This window comes from Eutrigla gurnardus (genome assembly GCF_963514095.1).
Source record: "Eutrigla gurnardus genome assembly, chromosome: 15".
Taxonomy (NCBI): Eukaryota; Metazoa; Chordata; class Actinopteri; order Perciformes; family Triglidae; genus Eutrigla; species Eutrigla gurnardus.
The window spans coordinates 20,709,832-20,733,131 of NC_139938.1; the positions used below are offsets into that span (position 1 = coordinate 20,709,832).

The 23,300-nt window shown below is 44.9% G+C and overlaps 1 protein-coding gene across 1 annotated transcript; it reads right to left on the reverse strand.

Moving 5' to 3' along the window:
- Positions 1 to 7,829: 7,829 nt before the first annotated feature.
- On the reverse strand, positions 7,830 to 21,863 carry LOC311025754 (protein sprouty homolog 3). The gene is made up of 2 exons (XM_084028840.1): positions 21,610 to 21,863; positions 7,830 to 10,520 (listed from the first exon to the last, which is right to left on the reverse strand). The coding sequence occupies exon 2, from the start codon at positions 10,432 to 10,434 to the stop codon at positions 9,517 to 9,519; it is 918 nt and encodes a 305-aa protein (XP_083884966.1). The 5' UTR covers positions 10,435 to 10,520; positions 21,610 to 21,863; the 3' UTR covers positions 7,830 to 9,516.
- Positions 21,864 to 23,300: the final 1,437 nt, after the last annotated feature.

A 23,300-nucleotide genomic window follows, 5' to 3' on the forward strand; every position in this document is an offset into this window, starting at 1 on the left:
TTAAACGTTAAAACGAATGTAACTAACATCAATCTACAAAACGAAAGTTACGTTCCCGCAGCAATACCACTTTGTGAGGTAAAAATATTAGGTTTAGGCAACAAAATAATCGTCAGGTTCTTGCAAGTGAAACGAATGTTCGGTTAACTTTGGGGCACGCAAAGTCCGACATCGGTCTCGTGGTAGTAAGTCCTGTGTTGTTGGACCCGACCACCATAAGTAGTTTCCGTCAATATTTACTGTTAATACTTCACAAGCTCTGGCCATTGCGTAGTCACGTGAATATAAAAAAGAAATTCTCAATTAGATTTTTCTTTTGTGACTATTTCATAATTTGCCTGAGAATCGGCTGCAAGTCCAAGTCCAGTATTCTCTCTGTTTTTGCTCTGTTTTTGGTCTCCTCCAACAAATCCTGAGAGGAAATTTCGGTCTCTTAAGCTCATGAGTCTGTTTCCTTTTTTTTTTTTTTTTTTCTTTTTGCAATGACAAACAGGAAATGACACCGATCTTCTTCGAGGTGATGCTGATTTTCTTTCCCACACAGATCCACTGTTAAGACGACAGTAACAGATCTAACAACCAGCTGACCCCCCCTCCTCAAACAGATCCCCCAGGTGCTCTCAGGTCAGCCTGTGTTTTTTTGGACCGGTTGTGCGTTTTGCACTATGACCTTTTCTTTCCTGCGGGGGCAGCGGAGAGTCCGTTACCCAGCTGTCAGGGCCTCCGTCCAGCGTTTTTCCAGCTCAGACTGTGGGAAAGTGGGAACCCTGGTTCGTCCCACAAGGCTCACTAATATCCAACGGACCCCCCGCCCCCCTTTCTCATCCCGCTTCCTGGACCGGCAGGCTAAATTTAATGCAGTGAGCCAGAACACTGTGTGTGGGATTTTACTTGCTTTCTACTGGATGTTGCAACAGTTCAAACGCAAATATTTGTCTGTTTAGAGCAAACTGGTTATACAAGTCTGACCAGAAAGATTCAAAATCTGTCCGTACTTGGTTTAGTCCACCAGCTAGTGTTGCTGCTCTATGTACGACACGTTCTTGCTTCAAATTACGGTGCTCTACGTTCCCCTCTAGCATCACGGTGACGGCGTGTCAATATATATATTCACAGGAAGTTAAGTTTAGGTCAACAAAACCACTCAGGTTCAGGAAAAGAGTGTTTACTTTCAGTTTCACCCTAACTGCAGCCTCCTGGAGGAAAGTCCCGTGTTTGTTTGACCCGTCCGCCAATGCTCTACCCACAATGCAGCAGGGGGACTACGTCACATAAAACATGCAAAATAAGGGTCGGCATCTGGTCCAATGAGCACCGAACCAAGCCGCATTAGAACAGGTTGGTGATTAAAGGTGCTGACAGGGAAATTCAGAGCATCTTCATTGCACCAACAGGCTCTAAGCATAGCAGCTAACTAGCAGCTAGCAGCTAACTAGCAGCTAGCAGCAACGGTATTATTCTTACATGAGTTATGCTTTTTGTTTTTGCAGCTTTCATCCCGTTTCCAACAAAGTTCGATGTTTTTCCCAGTTTTAATGCTTTTATGGCCGTAAATAAAGGAAGACCAGCCGGATGCCTGAATGAATGAATGGCTGGTTGGTTGCATGGCTGGCTGAGTACACGCAGCACTTAACCCCATCACTGAATACCACAGCACCACTACCACCACCACCATCATCATCCACCTCCATCACCATCCACCTCCATCACCATCCACCTCCATCATCATCCACCTCCACCATCCGCAGCAGCCATTACTGTTCAGGAAATATGCTGAATTATTCAATCACTTCCTCTCTGCATTCTCTCCAGGATGCACTGAGTCTATTGAAAATCATCGCAGATAGGATGTGTGTGTGTGTGTGTGTGTGTCTCTGTGTGTGTGTTGTAAACTCCTGGTCATGACCTACATCAGGTTGTCCGCTTGTTCTCTTTACGAAATGTACTTTCACTTAACCCCCGTGAGCGTCGTTAGCTCGGCCGATCGGGACGGAGCAACCTTTAACACCGATTCGCTGTTAAAGCCGAAACTCTGCAGCCAATCAGATGGGGGGCGTCCAGGGCCTAGAGGGCTGAAATACAATGGCATGGGGGGCAAAGTGGACCCAGAGAGCATCGTGTTCCAGACTTCCTGAGGAGGTGAACTGAGTACGATTCACCTCAGAGGGGTCCAGAAGGCTGAAACGGACCCGAATGTTGGGCAAAAACAGATGTGATCCATCAAAAACATTCAATGCCGAGATGGAAAATCCTCCGTTGAGGCGATGTTTCAATGGTATGTCAGAAATGTTGAGGTGTGGTCAGGGTCCACCTGAGTCCAGCTGGACGGCAGGGAGGCACCGGAGGTTTTCTAAAAAGGGAGTCTGGTGTTTGGTTTGAGGGGGGGCGCCAAAATCAAGACGAAATGCAAGCTCCTCTTTGCAGCTTTAAAGTTACATCCAGAACAGATGATGTCATTTGTTTACTTTCCAGGTATGAAAGGTTTCTGTCTCCTCCTACCCAGAATCCCTTGGGTTTTTTGGGTTCCTGTTCTTAACAAACAACGACTCAAAAGTGGGCGGGTTTATCTCGGCTGCATGTCAACACTGCATGTTTGATGGATACATCACACATCATCATGAACATGAACGGAGTCGTGAGTCTCTTGACTGAGAAAAGAAAGGTCGAGGATGAGAAAGTATGAGCGAGTGGGAGGGATGGATGTAGATTCCAGAGAAGAGTTTTTTTTAATCCCAGCAGCAGAAACAGGAAGTGAGTTAAAACCTCTCTCCTGACCTTTTGACCCCTGCAGATAACATTCCCACCCTCCCCCATCCTTGCAGCTGTATGAAGCCCTCCCTCGCTGCCTCACTGCCTAGATCTCTGACTTCCTGTTCGTCCGACTCCGTGTCCTCGCCGCTCATCATCACAGCTTTTACTTCACTGGATTTGTTTCAATTTACAACTTGTTCCATGAGTTTCAAACTCTTCAAAGCTGCGTAATCTGTGAGGAAACACATATCTGAGTGACTTAACGACAAAAACTTTTAAAATATATATATTTTTTGCGATACTGTTGTCGTTGTAACGTAGCCTCGGTGTGACCAGAGATAATATTATTTGTATTATTTCACACACACACACATACACACCTCCAAACATCTTTTAGCTCCTCGATGTGGCCTCCATTCACCATGCTGAAGCATCCTTGAGCAATCCCTCCCGAACCCCCCCCGACCTCTGACCCCCCTTTCCCTTCAGGTTCCTGTGTTCCTCCGGCGGCGAGGAGAGGCGTGCGAGCGTCGTCACGGCGACAGCGCCGGTGGGGTCCGTGTAAACGCAGAATAGCCACTCGGAGTGATTGACAGCTGTATGGGGGTTTGATGGACAGCTTTCTTTGTTCCCGTGGGGCCTCCGACTCCCAGGGTGCACCGGGGCGGCTGTATGGAAGACAAAAAAGGTGGTGGTGAAGATGCACAAGTTGGCAAGGGTGAAGGGTGGAGGGGCGGGGTCAGAGGTCGAGTGGCATCACTCGTCTCATCACCGGAGAGCTTCTTGAAGTGAATGTAAGACTTGATTGACGGGTCAGCAGACGCCTCGTCATGTTTTTATGACTCATCATATTGCGATACGTGAGTGTTAAACTAACTTATTTTGGATTTTTTACATTTAAACTGGTTCTTCTCTACTCTGATGAGTCACATGACATCATACATCGACAGAGCCTTTTCAAAATAAACTTCTGTCTTCACAGGAAGTTGGGTTCAGGCAACAAAAGCACTCATGTTGATGTCAACTCGGCCGACTGTTGATGGAGCCGCTACAATGTTAGCATAGCCTAGCACCCATCAACCAGACTCCATTCAGAAAACAAGCGTTTTAACAGTTATCTTGTGGAGTTATTTCAGCATCCTTTTCATCTTCATATATCGTCAAATATTGTCAGGGATGGTGGAACTGAACCAGCAACCTCCCGTACACCCGGGGCGGGGGGGGGCTACTGGGTCAACGATCAGAGCCGGTGAACGGGTTTATTGGTAAAAGCTTGAGGAGGGAAACATGCATGCATTATTTATTTTCTCTATCACACTTTCAACATAAACACACACACAAAGTATGTGTGTTCGTCTCCGTGTGTGTGTGTGAGAGAGAGAGAGAGAGAGAGAGAGAGAGAGAGAGAGAGAGAGAGAGAGAGAGAGAGAGAGAGCTCGGCTTTAATGCACTTTGATTTGAGATGATGAACAGAAAGGTTTGCGTTTCCCTTTTTGCACGTGCACGGAAACGCACAAACACACACGTGCATGTCTCGTCGCTCCTCCTCCCAATAATCTCTTTTCTCTTGTGCACACAGACACACACACACACACACACACACACACACACACACACACACACTGCTCTGGGAAGCCATTAGTGTGACCCAGCCTTGATTACTTATTTATGGGCCTGGCAGAGTGAGGGGAGTGGAGGACCGGGGGGCCTCGTTTACAAAACTCCTGTTTGACTTCACCAAGATCTCAACGCACCTTTTTGTATCATTTCGTACAACATCAGCAAAAACGTTTAAAAAACCTGGTTCATATTGTGAATATATAAATATGAATGTCTACTAAAACCTGAATAATATCAACATAACGCACGTCTTCGACATTCAGAATATCCAAACGGAATCTGATGTTGACATGACAGATATCATACTGGCAGTATTTGGAAAAACTGGATGCAAACAACGGTGTCAGGTGGCGTTGAAACTGTTGCCCTGACAACCACGTGAGACAGTGTCAGGAATCTGTGGACGTCAACAAAATGAGACTTTATTGACGTGCAAGATTATCTTTTTGAAATGCTCAACATCCCGTGTGATTCAGGATACAATTTAAACGGGATCAAAATATTATTTGCAATTTTTTATAATTCAAATAATGGGGGGGCATTGTAAGGGGGCGGGGCTTAGCCTCAGTCGAGAGCCAAAGGGCCACTGCCCAGACAGTCCGTGAAGGCAGCTTGTGGTCTCCTGAACTCCTGAAGTCTCGTCCCAGTATGCACTGAGGCCACCACTTCCAACTGTGACCCACTTACTGCATGGAAAGGCTAAGCCCCGCCCCTTCCTTCGGACCACCGAGAGACCTCCATCGACGGTGTGAGATCATTTCATGATAAATGAGTGAAGAGACACGTTTGCTCTGTTTGGAAACTCCTTTTTATTGGTTCATCTTTAGCCAGGAGGGTAGCAGCAGCCACGCCACACGAGAGGAACAAACAAACCAAATCAAAAGACAAACAACAACGACAACAGCAACAACAACACAACAACATCGGTGCTCTTCATCTCCTCTCAACGCTGTAAAATAAATACTTCACTCATCAACGCCTCGTCCTCGTGATTCATATCGTTATTGTTGCAACCGTTCAAATAAATACCCATGAAGCGGTGAAATGGAAAGTGTGAAATGCATATTGTTCCATATATAATATATTCATTTTAGATAGATTTATATATATATTTGTTCCATATACTCTCCTTAAATTCTTTTACAACATACAGGATTCCGATTTGTACCAGAAGCGATGCTAAGACACGAGAGGAGGAGAGTCGGCGGTTATAGTGGCGGGCTGCGTACGTACAGCGCTAGCGCTTCGGAGAATCTCCACGCGTCCGAAGGCTTTTATTCGTACGTACAGATACACACAGCGAGGCGGAAAGAGTTCGAGTCCACGAGGTCAAAACATTTCCCATAAATCCTGTAAAGATACGCGGTATTTCCCTTTAATTTACTGATGCCACATGCAACGTTCTCCTGCCGTCATCCGTCAGCTCCCTCATCCGCCCCGGAAAGAGTTTCAGTCAAAAGATGCATTTACTTCATAGGATCATTCGAGAAACCCAAATATTCAAAAGACACAGAAGCAGATCGATGCAATAGAATCTTTGAGTATGTGTCTCTTTGTGGTTGTTTTGTGTCTCTCTGTAGTTGTTTTGTGTCTCCTTGTATTTGTGTCTCTTTGTGGTTGTTTTGTGTCTCCTTGTATTTGTGTCTCTTTGTGGTTGTTTTGTGTCTCTCTGTAGTTGTTTTGTGTCTCTTTGTGGTTGTTTTGTGTTTCTTTGTGGTTGTTTTGTGTCTCCTTGTATTTGTGTCTCTTTGTGGTTGTTTTGTGTCTCTCTGTAGTTGTTTTGTGTCTCTTTGTGGTTGTTTTGTGTCTCCTTGTATTTGTGTCTCTTTGTGGTTGTTTTGTGTCTCCTTGTATTTGTGTCTCTTTGTGGTTGTTTTGTGTTTCTTTGTGGTTGTTTTGTGTCTCTTTGTGGTTGTTTTGTGTTTCTTTGTAGTTGTTTTGTGTCTCCTTGTAGTTGTTTTGTGTTTCTTTGTAGTTGTTTTGTGTCTCCTTGTAGTTGTTTTGTGTTTCTTTGTAGTTGTTTTGTGTTTCTTTGTGGTTGTTTTGTGTTTCTTTGTAGTTGTTTTGTGTCTCCTTGTATTTGTGTCTCTTTGTGGTTGTTTTGTGTTTCTTTGTAGTTGTTTTGTGTCTCTTTGTGGTTGTTTTCTGTAATTTTGAGTCTCTTCCTGGTTGGAACGCGTCTCTTTGAGTGACATTTTGGAGGTGAAGGCGAGCGGGGGCCCCTGACACTTCGGGCCCTGAGACTTCAATGCATCTGTGTGTATCTGCAGTCCGAACAAAACGTTACGATTGGACTCACCGTCGCTGTAAATTTCTCTGAACGTACGAAACAACCGTTTCCACGGTAACGTCGTCCGGCTCCGACTCAAAAACGATCCGGGTCCAGATTATGTTCCTCAAGTCATCAAGCACCAAGATTCAGCCGGTGTGTGTGTGTGTGTGTGTGTGTGTGTGTGTGTGTGTGTGTGTGTGTGTGTGTGTGTGTGTGTGTGTGTGTGTGTGTGTGTGTGTGTGTGTGTGCTGAACCCATAACCACAGTAATGCATTCACATTTGAAAACGTCGCGTTGTTGTCTGCATCGCGGATCGTAATATTTGTCAATTGTTCTCTGCATTAATGTGGACATAAAGTCAACTTGGACGTCGTAAATTACAATTTTTGGTTGTCTATACTTCTGATAGTAATAAGAATAATAATGTCATCAGTAACGCTAGATGTGAAGAAAGTTGCAACGTAAAAAAAAATCAAATAAAAAAATTGTTGAATTGAGTAAAATGAGTGTGTCCTCCGCAGTCGCCAAACCTGTCAAAGTGAAACCGGCGAGAACAGAAACATTCGGGGCAACATTCAGACGTTTCTTCTTCTTGTTTTGTTTACTCGTAACGATGAAACCGAAATGCCTGAATTAAAAAACAAATCTGGAATAAAGAAGCTCAGCTATTTCATATGTAAATCTAAATAAAAGATTCAAAGATTCAAACCCGCACCACGGGCTTTAACAGAGTCGGCCTTTGGCCCCAAAAGTTGCAGAATGGATCACGCGTGTCAATAAAAGTGTTCACTATAATGGACAAACAGCCATAATCATATCAATCTCATAGAAACAAAATAAAGCAGAATAAAAATAGTTATAGAGTTAATAGCCCGTATTTACATAAAAATATAGCAAAGTAACATTTAACAAATCACACATGCACACACACACTTACGCTTAAAACACACACACACACACACACACACACACCAGACGCTGTGTGTAGTTCTTTATCAGCTGTTTCCTTCCTAGAAGATTCGCTGCATTTATGTTTAACATAAATTTGTACCTGAAGTGTCGAAGTCGAAGCGACAAACTCATATTTTTTTCCAAGTGTGTAGCGTCTCCTCCCAGCATCCTTCACTCTCTCTCTCTCTCTCTCTCTCTCCATCAGCTATCAGCCCCCCCCCCCCCCCCCCCCCCTCCCCTCCATTCTTCTCCGGCCCATTAAGAGCTATCATGGAGCTAATTGCCTGTTTGATCAGGTCTCTGTGGGACAGGATCTGGAGGCTTTTAGCCCTCTAGACGGGCGGGTACACCTCGTTAGCCGGGTTGGGCTGCATTTCTATTTCTTTTTGTGTCTTTTTAAAAAGGTCCTTATTGTGTTTGTTTTGGTCTGAATCACCAGGCAGCGATGTTAATCCACTAGCCGACCCTCGTTAACCGGATTATTAACAGGTGAGATCTGGTTAAAGATGCACAAACAGGTTAAATCCATAATCCATAGATATTGGAACAAATTGACATCAATATTTTTATATATATATATATATATATATAGCAAAGCAGGTTAACGAGGCTCCCTGTTCCTGGGCGGGTCATGTGAGTTCAGGCTCCTCCCACAGAGAGAGAGAGAGAGAGAGAGAAAGATATAGCCGGTCTATGAGGCTCCTCCCACTGGGGAGAGGCTCCGCCCACACAGAGTAGAAATATCTGTAGGGTCATTAATGTACACAATACTTTGTGCAGATCGATGCACAAAGATGGTCGAGAGAAAAAAGAGCATTTGATTGGAGGATGGGAGGAGGGGGGGGTGAAGGATGGAGGAGGGGTAGGGGGGGGGGGGGGGCGGGGGGGGGTCGGCGACAGACTGACTTCGAGAGGAAACCCGACCGGAGCTCCACCGAAGCAGCGCTGCTAAAAATAAGAAAAGGGAGGCTTCTTCTGCTGACAAAACAACACACACACAGCTTCTACATACACAGGTTGTTGCACAGTAGGAGGACACACACACACACACACACTTACACACACACGCTGCCTAGTGACAATGGATGCACCCTCCCTCCGGTTAAATAACCCACCCCCAAACATCGCCCATCGACCTCACAGTGCTTTTCCTTTTACAAATGAGCTTAATAGCATTGAGATTCTCTCAGTTCGTACAGTGCATGGTCCCTTTTTTTTTTTTTGGTGTCAAACTGTCGTAACAGAAGTGTCTTTGTTCTCGCTTTGTGCCTCGGTGTTTTTTCGTTGAAAGACTCGCCCCCGGTTCAGATCTGCACCATAGCACAACGTCTCTTCATTCACTCATCCATTCATTCATCCGCCCTCCATCGCAGCTTTCCTTCTGAATGTCTTTGTGGTCCAACTCCGTAATCTTCCATGCATCTTCTGAATCTCTCTCTCTCTCTGTTGGCATAGACCGTTCACATTGCCGGAGGCGTCTTTCCTTCGTGATTTGGTCCGTCGCCCGTCTTGCTGCTCTGTGCGTTTCCCTTTGCAGAGGGTTGAATGAGGGTCGGTAATAAATAAATAGATTTCAGACACGTCCAGACGGCGTCGAAGTAAAGCCCGACAGCTTCTTCTTCTTCAGGCATGAAGTCTCCAACGTGAACAGGCACAGTAAAGCTTTGGTCCCTCCTGAGCTGGAGATGAAGAAAATTCAAGGTACATAAGGTGAATAACCCTTCACGGTTGGTTGGTTGGTTGGTTGGTTGGTTGGTTGGTTGGTTGGTTAGTTGGTTTAGTGGTTGGTTGTAGGTAGGTGGGTCACAATGGCGTTGTCATCACAACGTCGGCTGTGGCGCTGTTGATCAGCGACAGCGTTGCTTTGGCGACAGCTGAGGGGGAAGTGGATTTACTCGGCCTCCCCCCCTGGTCAAGGCCTGTCATAACGGCTTCTCCAGGGCCTTGCTGCGGAGCGACGGGTGACCAGGGTTCGGATTGGAGGCAGAGATCTTGCGGCACACAGTGTTGGTGTTGCTGCACCTGCAACCAGGGCGCGTGCCGCGGTCGTGGGCACACTGGCACAGGGCAAGGCACAGCCTGGCGGGGGGGTAGCAGCAGAGGCAGGGCAGGCAGAGCGCCAGCAGCCCCATGGTGCCCCAGCGGGTGCAGGCGTGGGCCGGACCGCAGGAGCACGGCCGGTCGGCGCAGTTGTCTTCGTCGTCCTGGGCGGAGCAGTGGTAGAACAGGCCTTTCACGCAGCACAAGCAGGTGCCGTACTCCACGGCGCTCTCGGCGGAGCACAGGCAGCGCTGACCGCACACCCAGCAGGACGGTAGGCGGCGCGGCGCACAGCACTCTTGGCACTTACAGCGACCGCACCGCTCGCAGATGAATGAGTGGAGGCCGAGCTCGGCCTCGTCCTCCGTCAGGCCTTTGCCGAAGGAGACATCAGGCTTGAGTTCTCCTTTGGGCTGAGAACGGACCACCGAGCCGAGGCCAGAGTGAGACGGCGTCAGACCGGCTAGTAGCCGCTGGTCTGAGGTGGCACTGGTCCGGGACATGGAAGAGCTTATGGTACTGGAACGGCTCAGGTGGGACAGGTGAGCATGCTGCTGCTGACTTTGGCTGCGGGGCAGGGCCGAGTGGAAAGAAGGCGGGTGGTGGGGGTACACTCCGTGAGGGTAGCGGTCTTCATGGGCATAGAAGAATCCGGTCTGGGACGCCGGTTCCAGCGCCACGGGCCTCTCCACGTAGTCGTTGTTGGCCCGTATGGCACGTATCTGTTCGAGCGACAGCACTGGGACCTGCTGGAGGTCCAGCCCGTCCAGCTCCATCCTGAAGGAATGAGCAGGGTCCATCCTGGTGGGCCAGGCTGGGTAGCACCAGGGCTGCAGGCCAGGGCCGGGGCAAGGTGCTCCCAAGGCTCACGGCACATCAGATAAACCTGCAGACACACAGAAGAGGAGCCTTAGTGATGCTGTATTCCAACCCAGTATTTCAGAGGATAACCCAGTATCACAGAGGATAACCCGGTATCACAGAGGTCTGCTTGTGTTTACATGGAACATGTAATAGAATTGTTTATTTATTCGTATACAACAAAATGAAAAGCTAAGAGTTCATCGCGGACTTCGGCGCTCCTATTAGCGGTGCGGATGCAACCAGAAAGCTCTCTGGTCTCATGTGAAGTGGATTTTAAGAGCGGGGACATGATGTTACATACAGCAAACAGGAGCTTATTACCATCCAAATACTGAAGCAGCACTTGATCAAAGATGAGTTCCGGCAGCACAGCCTCCACACAAACCATCAGCCATGTCATCATGACCGCCGAGATCCTCCACCACTCGGGCCAACGCTATTATCAGTCCGCCAGAGTCACGGCCGTGAGGTCCACACTGTAATTTAGCATCTGCTGCTGCTGCTACCGGATCAGTCACATTCACAAAAAAAATCTCATTGAGAACACATCTTATTTTAGAAAAGCGGTTGGTGGAAAAAATAAAGTGCATCGAGTTTTTTGGTCTGCGGTTTCCGGGAAAGCAGCAGTCGTGGTTGAACGCTGAAGCCGTGGTTCCTCTAATGGCCACCGTTAACGGTTGGACTGTTAGAAAGTGTAAAGATTATCTGCATTTTGAGATTAATTTCTATCTCAAAGCCAGCATAGTGACACTACTGAGGCTAATGAGAGAAAGAAACCACGTAAAAGCACTTAAAGGTGTCTTTATGGGCCTTTTTTGCTATAAAAGTGCTGTTTTGTCCAACACATCAAGAAGAAGCTTTATATATTGAATTAAAACAGTTACCAGCATAAACATATCTCATTGTAAACATGTTCGGACTCAAATTTCTACAGAATTCAAACACGATGCTGGTTTCAGTGCAACAGGTGTTTCAGTTTAAGAAGTGACCTTGTTAATTGGTGACCTCCAGCCCAACGCATCCTCGGTTGCTTGTAGTAACGTCAGGAAATCGTCTGCGTAGATAATAAACACAGATATATTTCAAATTGATTGAAGGCTGTTACGAGGACGGCTTCATGTTCCGTTTTCAACAACCGCTGTCGCTACGAGCGACCAGAGAGTCACCAGTTAGCACGGTCACTTGTTAAACCAAAACACCAGCGGGGTATAAATGTGGACTGTTTGTAACGGCCTCAATAAAGTCAAATCCCAGAGTCAACGTCCGGGTGTTTGGCTTCTGTACGTAACCGCAAGTAAAATAGTTGGATCATTTTTGCAACCAGTAAAGGAAATGACCATATTTGGCAGTAGCCCCGACCCCCAAAGCATCCCCTGCTTTCTGGTCTATTTTAATCTAAATGGACCATAATACTAAATGAACATCATGCTGGATTGAAGAAGACTTGAAACTAGAGATTGAGACCATAAACTCATGTTTACAATGTTTACTGAGATAATACATCAAGAGAGAAGTAGGACCATTTTCTCATAGACTTCTATACAACCAGAGAGATGTCGCCCCCTGGTGGCCAGCAGAGGGAAGGTTCCGTTCGGCTTCTAAACAAGCTACAAACAAGCTAAACAGCGTCATAACCGTTTACAACCTGTAAAAGCGTCTCTATGGATACAACAGTGTTTACATGCAGGAGATCGCGTATAAGTACACGTAGTAATGCCAAGGAAGACGGCTAAATGCTTAAAAGGTAAATCTAAATTTGCTTACGAGTGCACGAGCAAAAATAAATAAATAATTAAATCAAATAAAAGGTCAAAGTGATTTGATTTCCTGCTCAGACATCAGAACGGCGGCGGCGGCGAATCTGCTGCCGCGGAGGGAAAGTCTGTGTTTTCTTTGTGTGATGAAGACAGAGGAAGACCATCGACGGGGCAACGTGCACGAAGAGGCCGCGGTCCTGCCAAGTGGCCGAGGGGGGGGGAGAGAGAGAGAGAGAGAGAGAGAGAGAGTAATGAGGCCAAATGGAAACGCAATAAAAGCAGCTCCGATCGGGAGATTAGACAGAGGACGAACACAGATATACGACCACAGTGTAAATGCAGCCGTGATTCTCTGATTCATGTTTCGGCTAAAATGAAGTTTCCCACGGGATGACAAACACAACGACATCCACTCACGTCTGGATTTCTGTCTGTTTTTTTGTTACAATCAGCATTTATTTCCGGGACGAATGACGCAATGCTATTTATCGGCTCCAATGGAAACATGACACGGATCGATTTCCGGCACGTTGACGTGAATATATGATCAATACAATCAATGGGGATTTGGACAATTATTTTGATCTATTAACATATATAACATAAATCTAATTAACTCTCCTCAAAGCCAGCAGACGAGACTTCACACAGACTCCACAGGAAAAAAAGAAAACAAGCAGCAGCTCTGGTTTGAATGAGAGAATAAACCTGTAACACTTCAGGTTTGATGATTACAACCTGACATCTGCATCAGTTTGCATTTTTTTAAATTACAAATCATCACAATTATTTATAAATCACAGAACAAATTTGTGTGTGAATGAACATTCCTGACTATTTTTAAAATTAATTTTGAATCGGTGAACCAGACATTTCAAGGATATATGTTTGAAGTGTCAAAATAAAAACAAATTCATTATTGAGAAGAAATCAATGCACTTTAACAGGCTCACTCTGTTAACGTAAGGAGACGACAGTTATCGAGAATCTGGAGGTTCGTCAGTTCTGGGAAATGCGGCGTTGCAACGCGGCCACTAATGGAAATGTAGATATGAGCGTAATATTCAGATCCCTTGAGAGGCGTTATATTGCTTCCTGTTAAGATTAAGAATGATTGTCTTGCAGAGTGTCTGCAGATCCATGTGGTGACGGTGTTATGGGTAACCAAAATGTACCATCACGTAAAAAACACAAAAAAAACACGTAAAAAAACATGTAAAAAGCACGTCTCTGAGCAACACATACATGCAACCCTGTTATCACAATGTCTTCTAGCCCAATGCATGCTGGGATGTCACATCATCAGCATAAAAGTTCACTAGACAAGTGATACTGTTAAAAAATCAGGGCTCTAACTATAACTAAAACCCAAAACTCCCCAAACCCAAATAAATGATCTGCTCCAAACAACAACAACAACAACAAAAAGAAAACATAAAAAGAAATATGGATCCGGCGTTGAGCATGACATTGAACGAGACTCGTCTCACGTGTAAAATAAGATCAACGTTAAGAAAGAAACAGAAAGAGAGTTTGATTGAATGTGGATTAATAATCCCGCTGGGTTGTGTACAGTTAAATATAGAGGGTGACCTCAGGACAAAACGCAGCCAGAAAGCAACAAGAGAGGAGCTGCCGGGGGGGTGAAACCCAAGACCGGCAATCCGTCACCGGGGGGGGTGAAACCCAAGAACTGTAGAAATACAACAAAAACAAAAACCTCTTCCTGTCCTCCAGGCGTTCCAAGGAGAGTCTCATAAAGGGGCTCGACCCTCCGTTGAGGTCCAGCTATGGGGGACCAGGTAAGGAGGTCCAGCTATAGAGGAACAGGTAAAGAGGTCCAGCTATGGAGGACCAGGTAAAGAGGTCCAGCTATGGAGGACCAGGTAAGGAGGTCCAGCTATGACAGACCAGATAAGGAGGTCCAGCTAGGGACCAGGTAAGGAGGTCCAGCTATGGAGGACCAGGTAAGGAGGTCCAGTTATGGAGGACCCGGTAAGGAGGTCCAGCTAGGGACCAGGTAAGGAGGTCCAGCTATGGGGGGACCAGGTAAGGAGGTCCAGCTATGGAGGGCCAGGTAAGGAGGTCCAGCTATGGAGGACCAGGTAAGGAGGTCCAGCTGTGGGGGGACCAGGTAAGGAGGTCCAGCTGTGGGGGGACCAGGTAGCATGACTTATCAATAAAGCTGCCTTTGTCTGAAATTAGTCCTCATTCATCTAAATCTAAAATGTCATACCTTATTTGAATAAAAGACATTTTAATTCATTAAAAGCGACACAAACAGCTGTTTCTGTCCAACATGGCCGACAATGAGTGACTCAGAGGAGACGGAAGGAAGAAGATGAGATACGCCCATCCTACATCGCAGAGGAAAACACGCTTTCTATCTCGTTCATTTTTATTAATTTAATATGTTGTTGAAGCAAAGAGTCAGAGAGAAAGAAAGAGAGAGGTGGCGTTTCAAGAGGAAACCCGAGGACAGACCTTTGTGCTGTGGGAGTATCACTGCCCTGACACACACACACACACACACACACACACATATATACACACACACACACACTCCCATCACCATTCACACGGCTGGCTTCTAGCTGAAGCTTCTGTCTATATTATTTCCCTTAAAAATCCTCAAAAATTCCTCAAAAATAATGAATAAAAATACATAATTAAAGTTGTTAAAAGAATTGGTCGGTAAACGAATAAAACACCCAAGGAGGAGATCAGAGACAGAAGTAAAGTCGACGTCTTCAATCTTGTACAAGAGGAGCAGTTACGATGCAACAACGTGTGAGGATGCTACAGAGGAAGTGCTCAAATCAGTGTTTGAGTCTTTTAAAGGTCCAGGAGATAAGGCGTCATTGACAACATGTAGAACAAGACATCATGTGCACAGGGCCCCTGATAACAATTAGCTGCTTTACATGATGGCTTTAGGGCCTTTTGGTCATTAGTGGGAAATACTAAAGTCATAAACAGTTCAACACATACATACTGAAGTCATAAACAGTTCAGCGCATATGTCTTAAAGTCATGGACAGTTCAATGCCTGCTTTAAGACATGGGGCCTCCTAAGACATGGGACCTCCTAGGACATGGGACCTCCTAGGTCACCGTGGATGTCAAAGTCGTAAAACTACCGAGACCCCTAAGGCCATGACCTAAACAAAGAACACCAAAATCATGAGGTTATACAAAATTCTCATAACAAAAGTATATTGTAGTTTGGCAATTAGCGAGCTAGCTAACTAGCCAGCTTTACTACTCTGCAAATTTCACCATGCTTGAATGCTACATTGGTTACAGGAAAAAATGGCTGGTGGTCAGCGGATGTGTTTCCAACTCCTCATCCCCCGAACAAGCTAGCTAGCTAGCTAGCTTCCTAGCCAGCTATAGGCTACACTAGTTGGCTACCTTGCTAATTCCACCATGGTTTAATGCTGCACTGTTTACAGAAAAGGAGTTCAACTGTCTAATTCCCCCTCCACCTCACTTCCTGCTGCTTCAGCGAAGGACAAGCTAGCTAGCTAGCTAGCCAGACATATGTCTAGCTAACATGTGTTGTCACCATGACAACTAATAACAATCACGTCCGTCAGCTTCTCGTCAGCTTCTCGTCATCTTCTGACAACGTTGATCACTTTCACCAAGTTTCACTTCACAGTGACGATCGCTCGTCTGACGTCCCGATGGCTGATGGAGTTTAGCGGGCGGAGTCGCTGCATCTCTCAGCAGTGACATCATGGTTTCAGGCTATTTAAAGCCGACTGCGGTGACCCTTCGCCTCCGGCCGAGGAGGGGGGTTGCCCTCTCCTCGTCCCCTCTCCTTCCTCTCACCTCATTTACTCTTGTATGCGTCTCCGTCTCCAGAGGACGAAACAGATTCTTTATCGGAAAAATGATGGACGAGTGAAGCTCAGCAGCGATACATTTACCAAAATTTGCTCTGAAAAAGCTAAGACACATACGTTGTCCGACACCTCCACCCGGACCTCCTCCCAAACTAAACTAAACTCCTCCTACAACTAAACTACACTCTCTGTTACGTTTCCATAGTAACCAAATGGTTGCAGTTCAATACAAACAAACAAACAAACACTTTAAAACAACATAGTTAGGTTTAGTAAAAGAACATCATGGACTGAACTCATTACATTTACATTTGGGGCATTTAGCAGACGCTTTTGTCCAAAGCGACTTACAATAAGTACATTTGTCAAAAGAAAGAAACCACAACATATCATTGCCGATGAAGTAAGAGCGAAAAAATCGAAAAACAACTTATTTCACACGGGACAATAACAACGGTCTCCTGGGTGAAAGTCCTTAGCTCCTGTGACCACCTCCCTAAGTGGACCTCCTCCCCTACGAGGACCAAATCCCCTTCATGGACCACTTCAGTTTTGTCGCGTGGGAACGTAAGTTTCAGGAGGCAAGGTCGAATCAAATCACATAAAAGGAGAATAACATCATGAGTTGCATTTAGGAACGTTGAAGGCAACGGATTCAAATAGTCAAGTTTTCTTCAGCCTTTTGGGAAACACATGAGAGTATGTGAGACCCGTTGGGCACTAGGACCCAGGGGCCTTCCTCCCGGAGGCTCCCGGGGCACAGTGGGATTGAATGACAGTAAACTGGATGAGATACCGGATGTGCCGAATCTGACCCCCAACGGAAAGACTGAAATAGACACTGCAGACCAGCATGTCCAGGGAGGGAGGTGTGGAGTGGGGTGGGTGGGGTGGATGAGTGAGGGAGGGATGGATGGAGATACTAACGATGATAAGAATGGAAGTGGTGGAGAGAGAGAAAAGAGAAAGAAAGCGTGAGAGAGTCTGGGAGGAAGTAGCTGATTAATTAACTCCAGACTATCACGTGACAACCGGCTCGACCCCGAAAACATAAACTGTTTAAAAAGTAGACAAAGTCATCACAACATCACCCAACCAGATCTTCTACAACCAGTAGAAGGAAGTGACCATATTTGGACTGTGGCGAAGCGACGGGTGGATCTGATGAACACAAGCCGGCAGAGAGGATCTGGATCCATGTGGATTCTGGTGTGAAGCTGCTAACAAAGTTAGCTTCTATAATTCAAGGTCAACTTTACAGCTAAGTGTTAAAGTCATCTTAGTAGCTAACTAGCATTGGTAGCGTGGTAGCGACCTGTCAATCAGCAGGTAAGCCCCGCCCCCTAAAGCATCCGCTGCTTTCTGGTCTGGTGGACTCTAAATGGACCATAATGTACTAAATGACCATCATGCTGGATTGAAGAAGACTTGAAATTAGAGCTTGAGACCATAAACTAACATAAATGTTTACTGAGATAATACATCAAGAGAGAAGTAGGACCATTTTCTCATAGACTTCTATACAACCAGATAGGAGGCGCCACCTGGTGGCCAGCAGAGAGAACGCAGCTTTAATGCACTTCAGCATGGGCTTCACTTCGCTGCCTGTTTGTAGTGATGTCTAAATGTCTATTGTGGGGATTATTACAGCCTATATCCTGGACTCATGGATTAATTACTGGAAACATCGCACAATCCATCTTGAAAAGTAGCATCCAACCAACGGTCACCAACCGAGGATTATGTACCATCATGCACTGCTCAACACAAATCCATAAAAAATTATATATTTAAGGTGAGCATAGCATTAAATTGTATTTATTTATTCATTTCGGAAAATACTTCTTAGCTTTCACAATAAAAGCCCTAGTTGTATACACAGCATGGCTGATTTCCAGGGAGACTTAAATAAGCTTCCAACATAATATTTATTACAGCTACAACAAAAACAGCAGTTAACTGTGTAACTGAACCCTCCAGTCCACTAGGGGGGCCCACTGCTCTTTGTCTTACAGGATCCAGGTGGGCCACCTGAACCCGCTGAGGCTCCGCCTATAAAAGCTCAGCACCTGAACATGGAGGGCTGCTGCTTTGTTCTCTTGAGACGTTTCATATGAACCTTTTGGTTTGTGTATAATTGTGTTTAATTATTACTTTGAAGCAGCGCTTCACGACTCTTCTGAAAACACTGACATTCTGAAAACATTGTTTTAAAGTCAACCCAATCCCTGAAACACCAAAAATAAAAGCACAAGTGATCTACAGCACTGAAGAAAAATATAAATGCAACACTTTTACTCCCAGTTTACCACAGGTTGAGTTAAAGGTGTTTTCTTCGCACACAAAAGGAACAAATGTAGTTTGAAAATGTGTTTAACGGCCTCCCTGTTAGAGAGCACCAAGATAATCCATCAGGTGTTTCAGATCAGGACGCTGATTGAACAGGATGATAATCAGACAGCTCCAAACAGCAGCTTTATCACTAAACACGACGCCACGGCGATGTTTTAAAGGGAAATAAACCTTTAAAGGTACAAAGAAAAAAAATCTGAAATCTCTCATTCACTCATTATAGATTATTGTATTTAATTCAAAATAGAATTAAATACAAAACTGTTGCACTTGTGTTTTAGTTTTTAGTTGATCAACTTTCAACTGCAGAAACTTGTTGAATTGTTTTGTCTTTTATGGATTTTATTCTATGGTTTATGGGATTTCTATTTTATTTAGTCTTACAGGTTTATTTGTATAGCAGCATGCATGCACATGGCAACTCAATGTTCTCTACAGAGGCAAATTCATTAATTGCAAAGACTAACATTTTGAATAAGAAGTAAAAAATCGAAATAGAATAAGAACAGTAAAAGTGACATTAAAATATAATTTAAAAAGCATGATTAATTTTTTTAAAACTTTGTTTCTTTTATTGGATTTTAGGGGAATTATTTAGTTTATCTAGTTTTGTGCTTTCCTCGACCAAAGTTATCTTCACAAACAAACGCATGAAAATGCCACTTTAACAGCCTGAAAAAAGCATGAAAACACGCCTGAGATCAAACTGATCAGTCGACTAATCGGCTCTGCAGAAAAAGTCGTCGACCTTTATATTTAAAATCGTGTGAGCGCCCACCGGCTGCTAACAGCTAACTTTAACAAACACTCCTGAGTTTTCTCCTACCATCGAGCTTTCACAATTTTGGCACTGACACTGTTTTCTCTTTGGTAACGTCCTTAGTTTAAATTGCGGACATTCACTGTTGTATTGTGTAATCCAGATTAAAACAGCAGCGCTTGTATACATGCACAAAGAAACAAAAGTGTTCCAGATTATTGTTGTGAAAACACAAGTTCCTTTGACAGAACTTCAACATATTATGATCACATTTTCTTTGCAGCCATGTTAGTAACGCTAACCCTTTTAGCATCAGTTGGCGAAAATAAAACGGTAACCGAAAGGCTAAAGATACACAGCTGTCTGACGTTTTCACTGTTTAGTCAAAGTTTGAAACAAACTTTGCTTGAAAATCTAATTTTGTGGCCTCTTTTACTTAAAATGATCTAGATAGTTGCCCAACCAAGTCAATCGATCTGCTAGCTGTGCTATTCAGTCAATAGCGTTGTATTCTTGCGAGTGAATTCAACTTTGCTGTGTTTTACTCCAAATGTTAAAAGGCGTAAAAATCTAAAGATGTAAAAAAAATAATAATAGATATTTAAGAATAAATTATGTTTTTGTCTCCTAATGGTGCAAAATGCCAGATCGCTACAGCCAAACTATTCTATACATTCCAGTCTGTGCATATCTGTCATAGAGGTACATTTTTCTCACTCTGGGTTCAGAAATGTACAGAGAAGAACGTAGAAGACAAGAAGGTACACAAAGGTCCCAGAAGGTACAAGAAGGTATCTCTGTTGGGTGTAAAAGGCATTTTTCAGGTCCATCCCTGTTCCTTTTGTCCAAACTCAAACACTAACTGCTGCACTTTGACCTCTGACCTTCTGTCCTGATTCTCATTCTGCAGATTGTATTTCCTCCAGAATGATTGGAAATGAAAGCCAAGGCTGACGACTCAAGTTCTTCCAATTAAGAGTAAAAAGTATGAAGTGCAAATACTGCTGTTTTCTATCGGAAGGAAAAGAACTTTACTGTACGTCTGACTTTGGAGTCTTTGAGACTTTGTTTCTTATTGAAGTGTGTTGTGTTGTAAGTATTTTTGTGAAACTGTGTTGTTTTCTTCTGATGCACATTGTAACTCATGTTAAAACATAAATAAAGTTTAATATTATTATTTATTGTTCTCCCTTGGAAGAAGTCGTGACGTTCTCTTCCTGTCCTTCTCTTTTCTCTGTTTCCACAACTTTGTGGTTGTATAGTGCATTAGTCGATGCATTAGCTCCTTCGCTGTGGCAGAACCCCACCTCCTCCCCTCCTCCCCCCATGCCAAAGCCATCCATCCATTTCATCATCCATTCATCCATCCGCCATATTCCTCCACGCTACGCACGCTGTCCACTCTCATCCATCATCCACCCATCTATACATCCATCCATCCACCCACCCACCCATCCATCCACCCATCTATCCACCCGCCCATCCATCCACCCATCCATCCACCCAGCCATCCACCCAGCCATCCCTCCACCCATCCATCCATCCATCCATCCAGCCATCCATCCATCCACACATCCATCCACCCATCCATCTATCCACCCATCCATCCACCCATCCCATTCACGTTAACCCCCCGTCACCCCTCCAGTCCCACCCAGCGGAGATGAGTATTGACATTCTGCATCCGACCTTGAGGACAATCAATCCCATCCCCACATGTCCTCATCACACACACACACACACACACACACACACATACACACACACACACACACACACACACACACACACACACACACACACACACACACAGTCAAACAGTCGGTTAATATTTTCACTTTTGTTCCATGTAGGAGTTGAGAAATGAGTTCAGACGATGCCAACGTTTAGCTGAAAGTTGCCTCCAACTTTCTCCAACAGTCAACATTTACATGATTCCTCCATCGGCAGCCCCAACATTTATCACAGCTGATTAACTGACCAGCAACCAGACAGAAACAGAGAAACGGAGCAGTGACTCCACCATGGAGGACTGACCTGAAACCCACCAGGTCTCCTGATTCATCTTCAACCATCTTCTCTGGAGTTTGGACTCTTTAGCTCGTTTATTTGCAGTAAAGAAAACAACTTTATCCTGATCCCAACTGGCGTGGAATCTTTAGGTTGCATTAAAAAACAGGACATAACTTTTTGCAAAATCATGAACAAAAAAAATGCCTTTTAAATCTGTTATAATACCAATAAAAGGGCTTCCATGAGCAAAACTACTCAAATTAATTATTCCTTAGTTCGTATTAAAAAATCAATAAATTCAAATAAATCAAACTTTTCCATCCCAAGGTCACGCGGAGCATCAGTAGTCGGATGGCGACGGGATGAATGAATGCTCACCTCTGATTGGTGGGAGATCCATCCTGCGGCGGCGTCCCGGGGAGTCCGTGCGACAGATCAACTCTCAACGAAACCCCGCACGCCCCCCCACCCCTCCCCGTTGGAGAGAGACGTCTTAGTGCGCCTGCGCAAGCCCGGCGAAGAAATCGATCCGGACCTTTTAATGGAGTTTCACTTTATACTGCTGCAGGAAACACTTCTGCGAAATCCACGGACACCGGTTCATCAGACCGTCGTCGTCTGGGTGTGTGTCGGCGAGGCTGGGAGGATGCTCTCTCTCTCTCTCTCTCTCTCTCTCTCTCTCTCTCTCTCTCTCTCTCTCTCTCTCTCTCTCTCTCTCTCTCTCTCTCTCTCAGCGTGACGCCCTCCTCCTCCCCCTCCTCCTCCTCCTCCTCCTCTTCCCGGAGCGCTCTGATATCCTTCACCTCCCGAAGAAAAGACCCAACAAGTCTCTTTTTGATTTTTACACGCGATGCATCTCCACTCTCTCTCTCTCTCTCTCTCTCTCTCTCTCTCTCTCTCTCTCTCTCTCTGTCTCTCTCTCTCTCTCTCTCTGACTTGTTAAGATCCCCCCAAGTTGTGCAGGAGGTGGTCTCGTCAGGACTTGTGGTCTTTTGCAGGTCTCAGAGGGTCTTCGGGCTGCAGGAGGAGAGAAGACTGAGGGGAAGTATCTCCGAGCTCTTTAGAGATGATGATAATGATGATGATGATGATGATGATGATGATGATGATGATGATGATGAAGATTTAACGCCTTGAAGAAGAACACAATCGTCCTTTCTTTTATTTTTCCTGTTAAAAAGCTGTTTTCTGTCCTCGTCCTGCTGTAGTTTCCTCTCCTCTCGCCGAGGGATGAATGACTGAGAGCTGGATGCTCGCTCTCTCTCTCTCTCTCTCTCTCTCTCTCTCTCTCTCTCTCTCTCTCTCACTCACACACACACACACAGACACACACACACACCCCTCCCTCTGAATTCATCTCACTCTGCTTCATGAATATGAAGAAGCAGACAAACAAATGTTGATTTAAACATCAGACTTCATCACATTTTCAATCGACAATCCGATTGTGGAAAAGTGAAGCCAAATGCCGAAGTGCCTTTAAAGCTGAATTCTCTCTGCTGGCCACCAGGGGGCGACTACTCTCTGGTTGTATAGAAGTGTATGAGAAAATGGTCCTACTTCTCTCTTGATGTATTATCTCAGTAAACATTGTAAACATGAGTTTATGGTCTCAATATCTAGTTTTAAGTCTTCTTCAATCCAGCATGATGTTCATTTAGTACATTATGGTCCATTTAGAGTCCAACAGACCAGAAAGCAGGGGATGCTTTAGGGGGCGGGGCTTACCTGCTGATTGACAGGTCACTTCTGTTTCAACAGTGATGGTGATCTACCCATAAGAACAATAACAACAACATTGCACACTTCAAGTCTGTGACTTAACAACATTAAACAAGTCTCACAAGTCATTTTTCCCGACTTTACATATGAACAAGTATCCCAGAACGTCCCATTAAAGAGCTGAGACATGGCTGCATCTCTAACGGGACAGTTTCTTTGTTTTTTAAAGGAATTTGATCGTGTGTATGCGTGTGAAACCTCGTTCTGCTCTCTCTCTCTCCTTACATGGAGTTGTGACGTGTGAATTAGCAAATTTATCTTTTAATCTCCAACACTCCTCAGTGAGA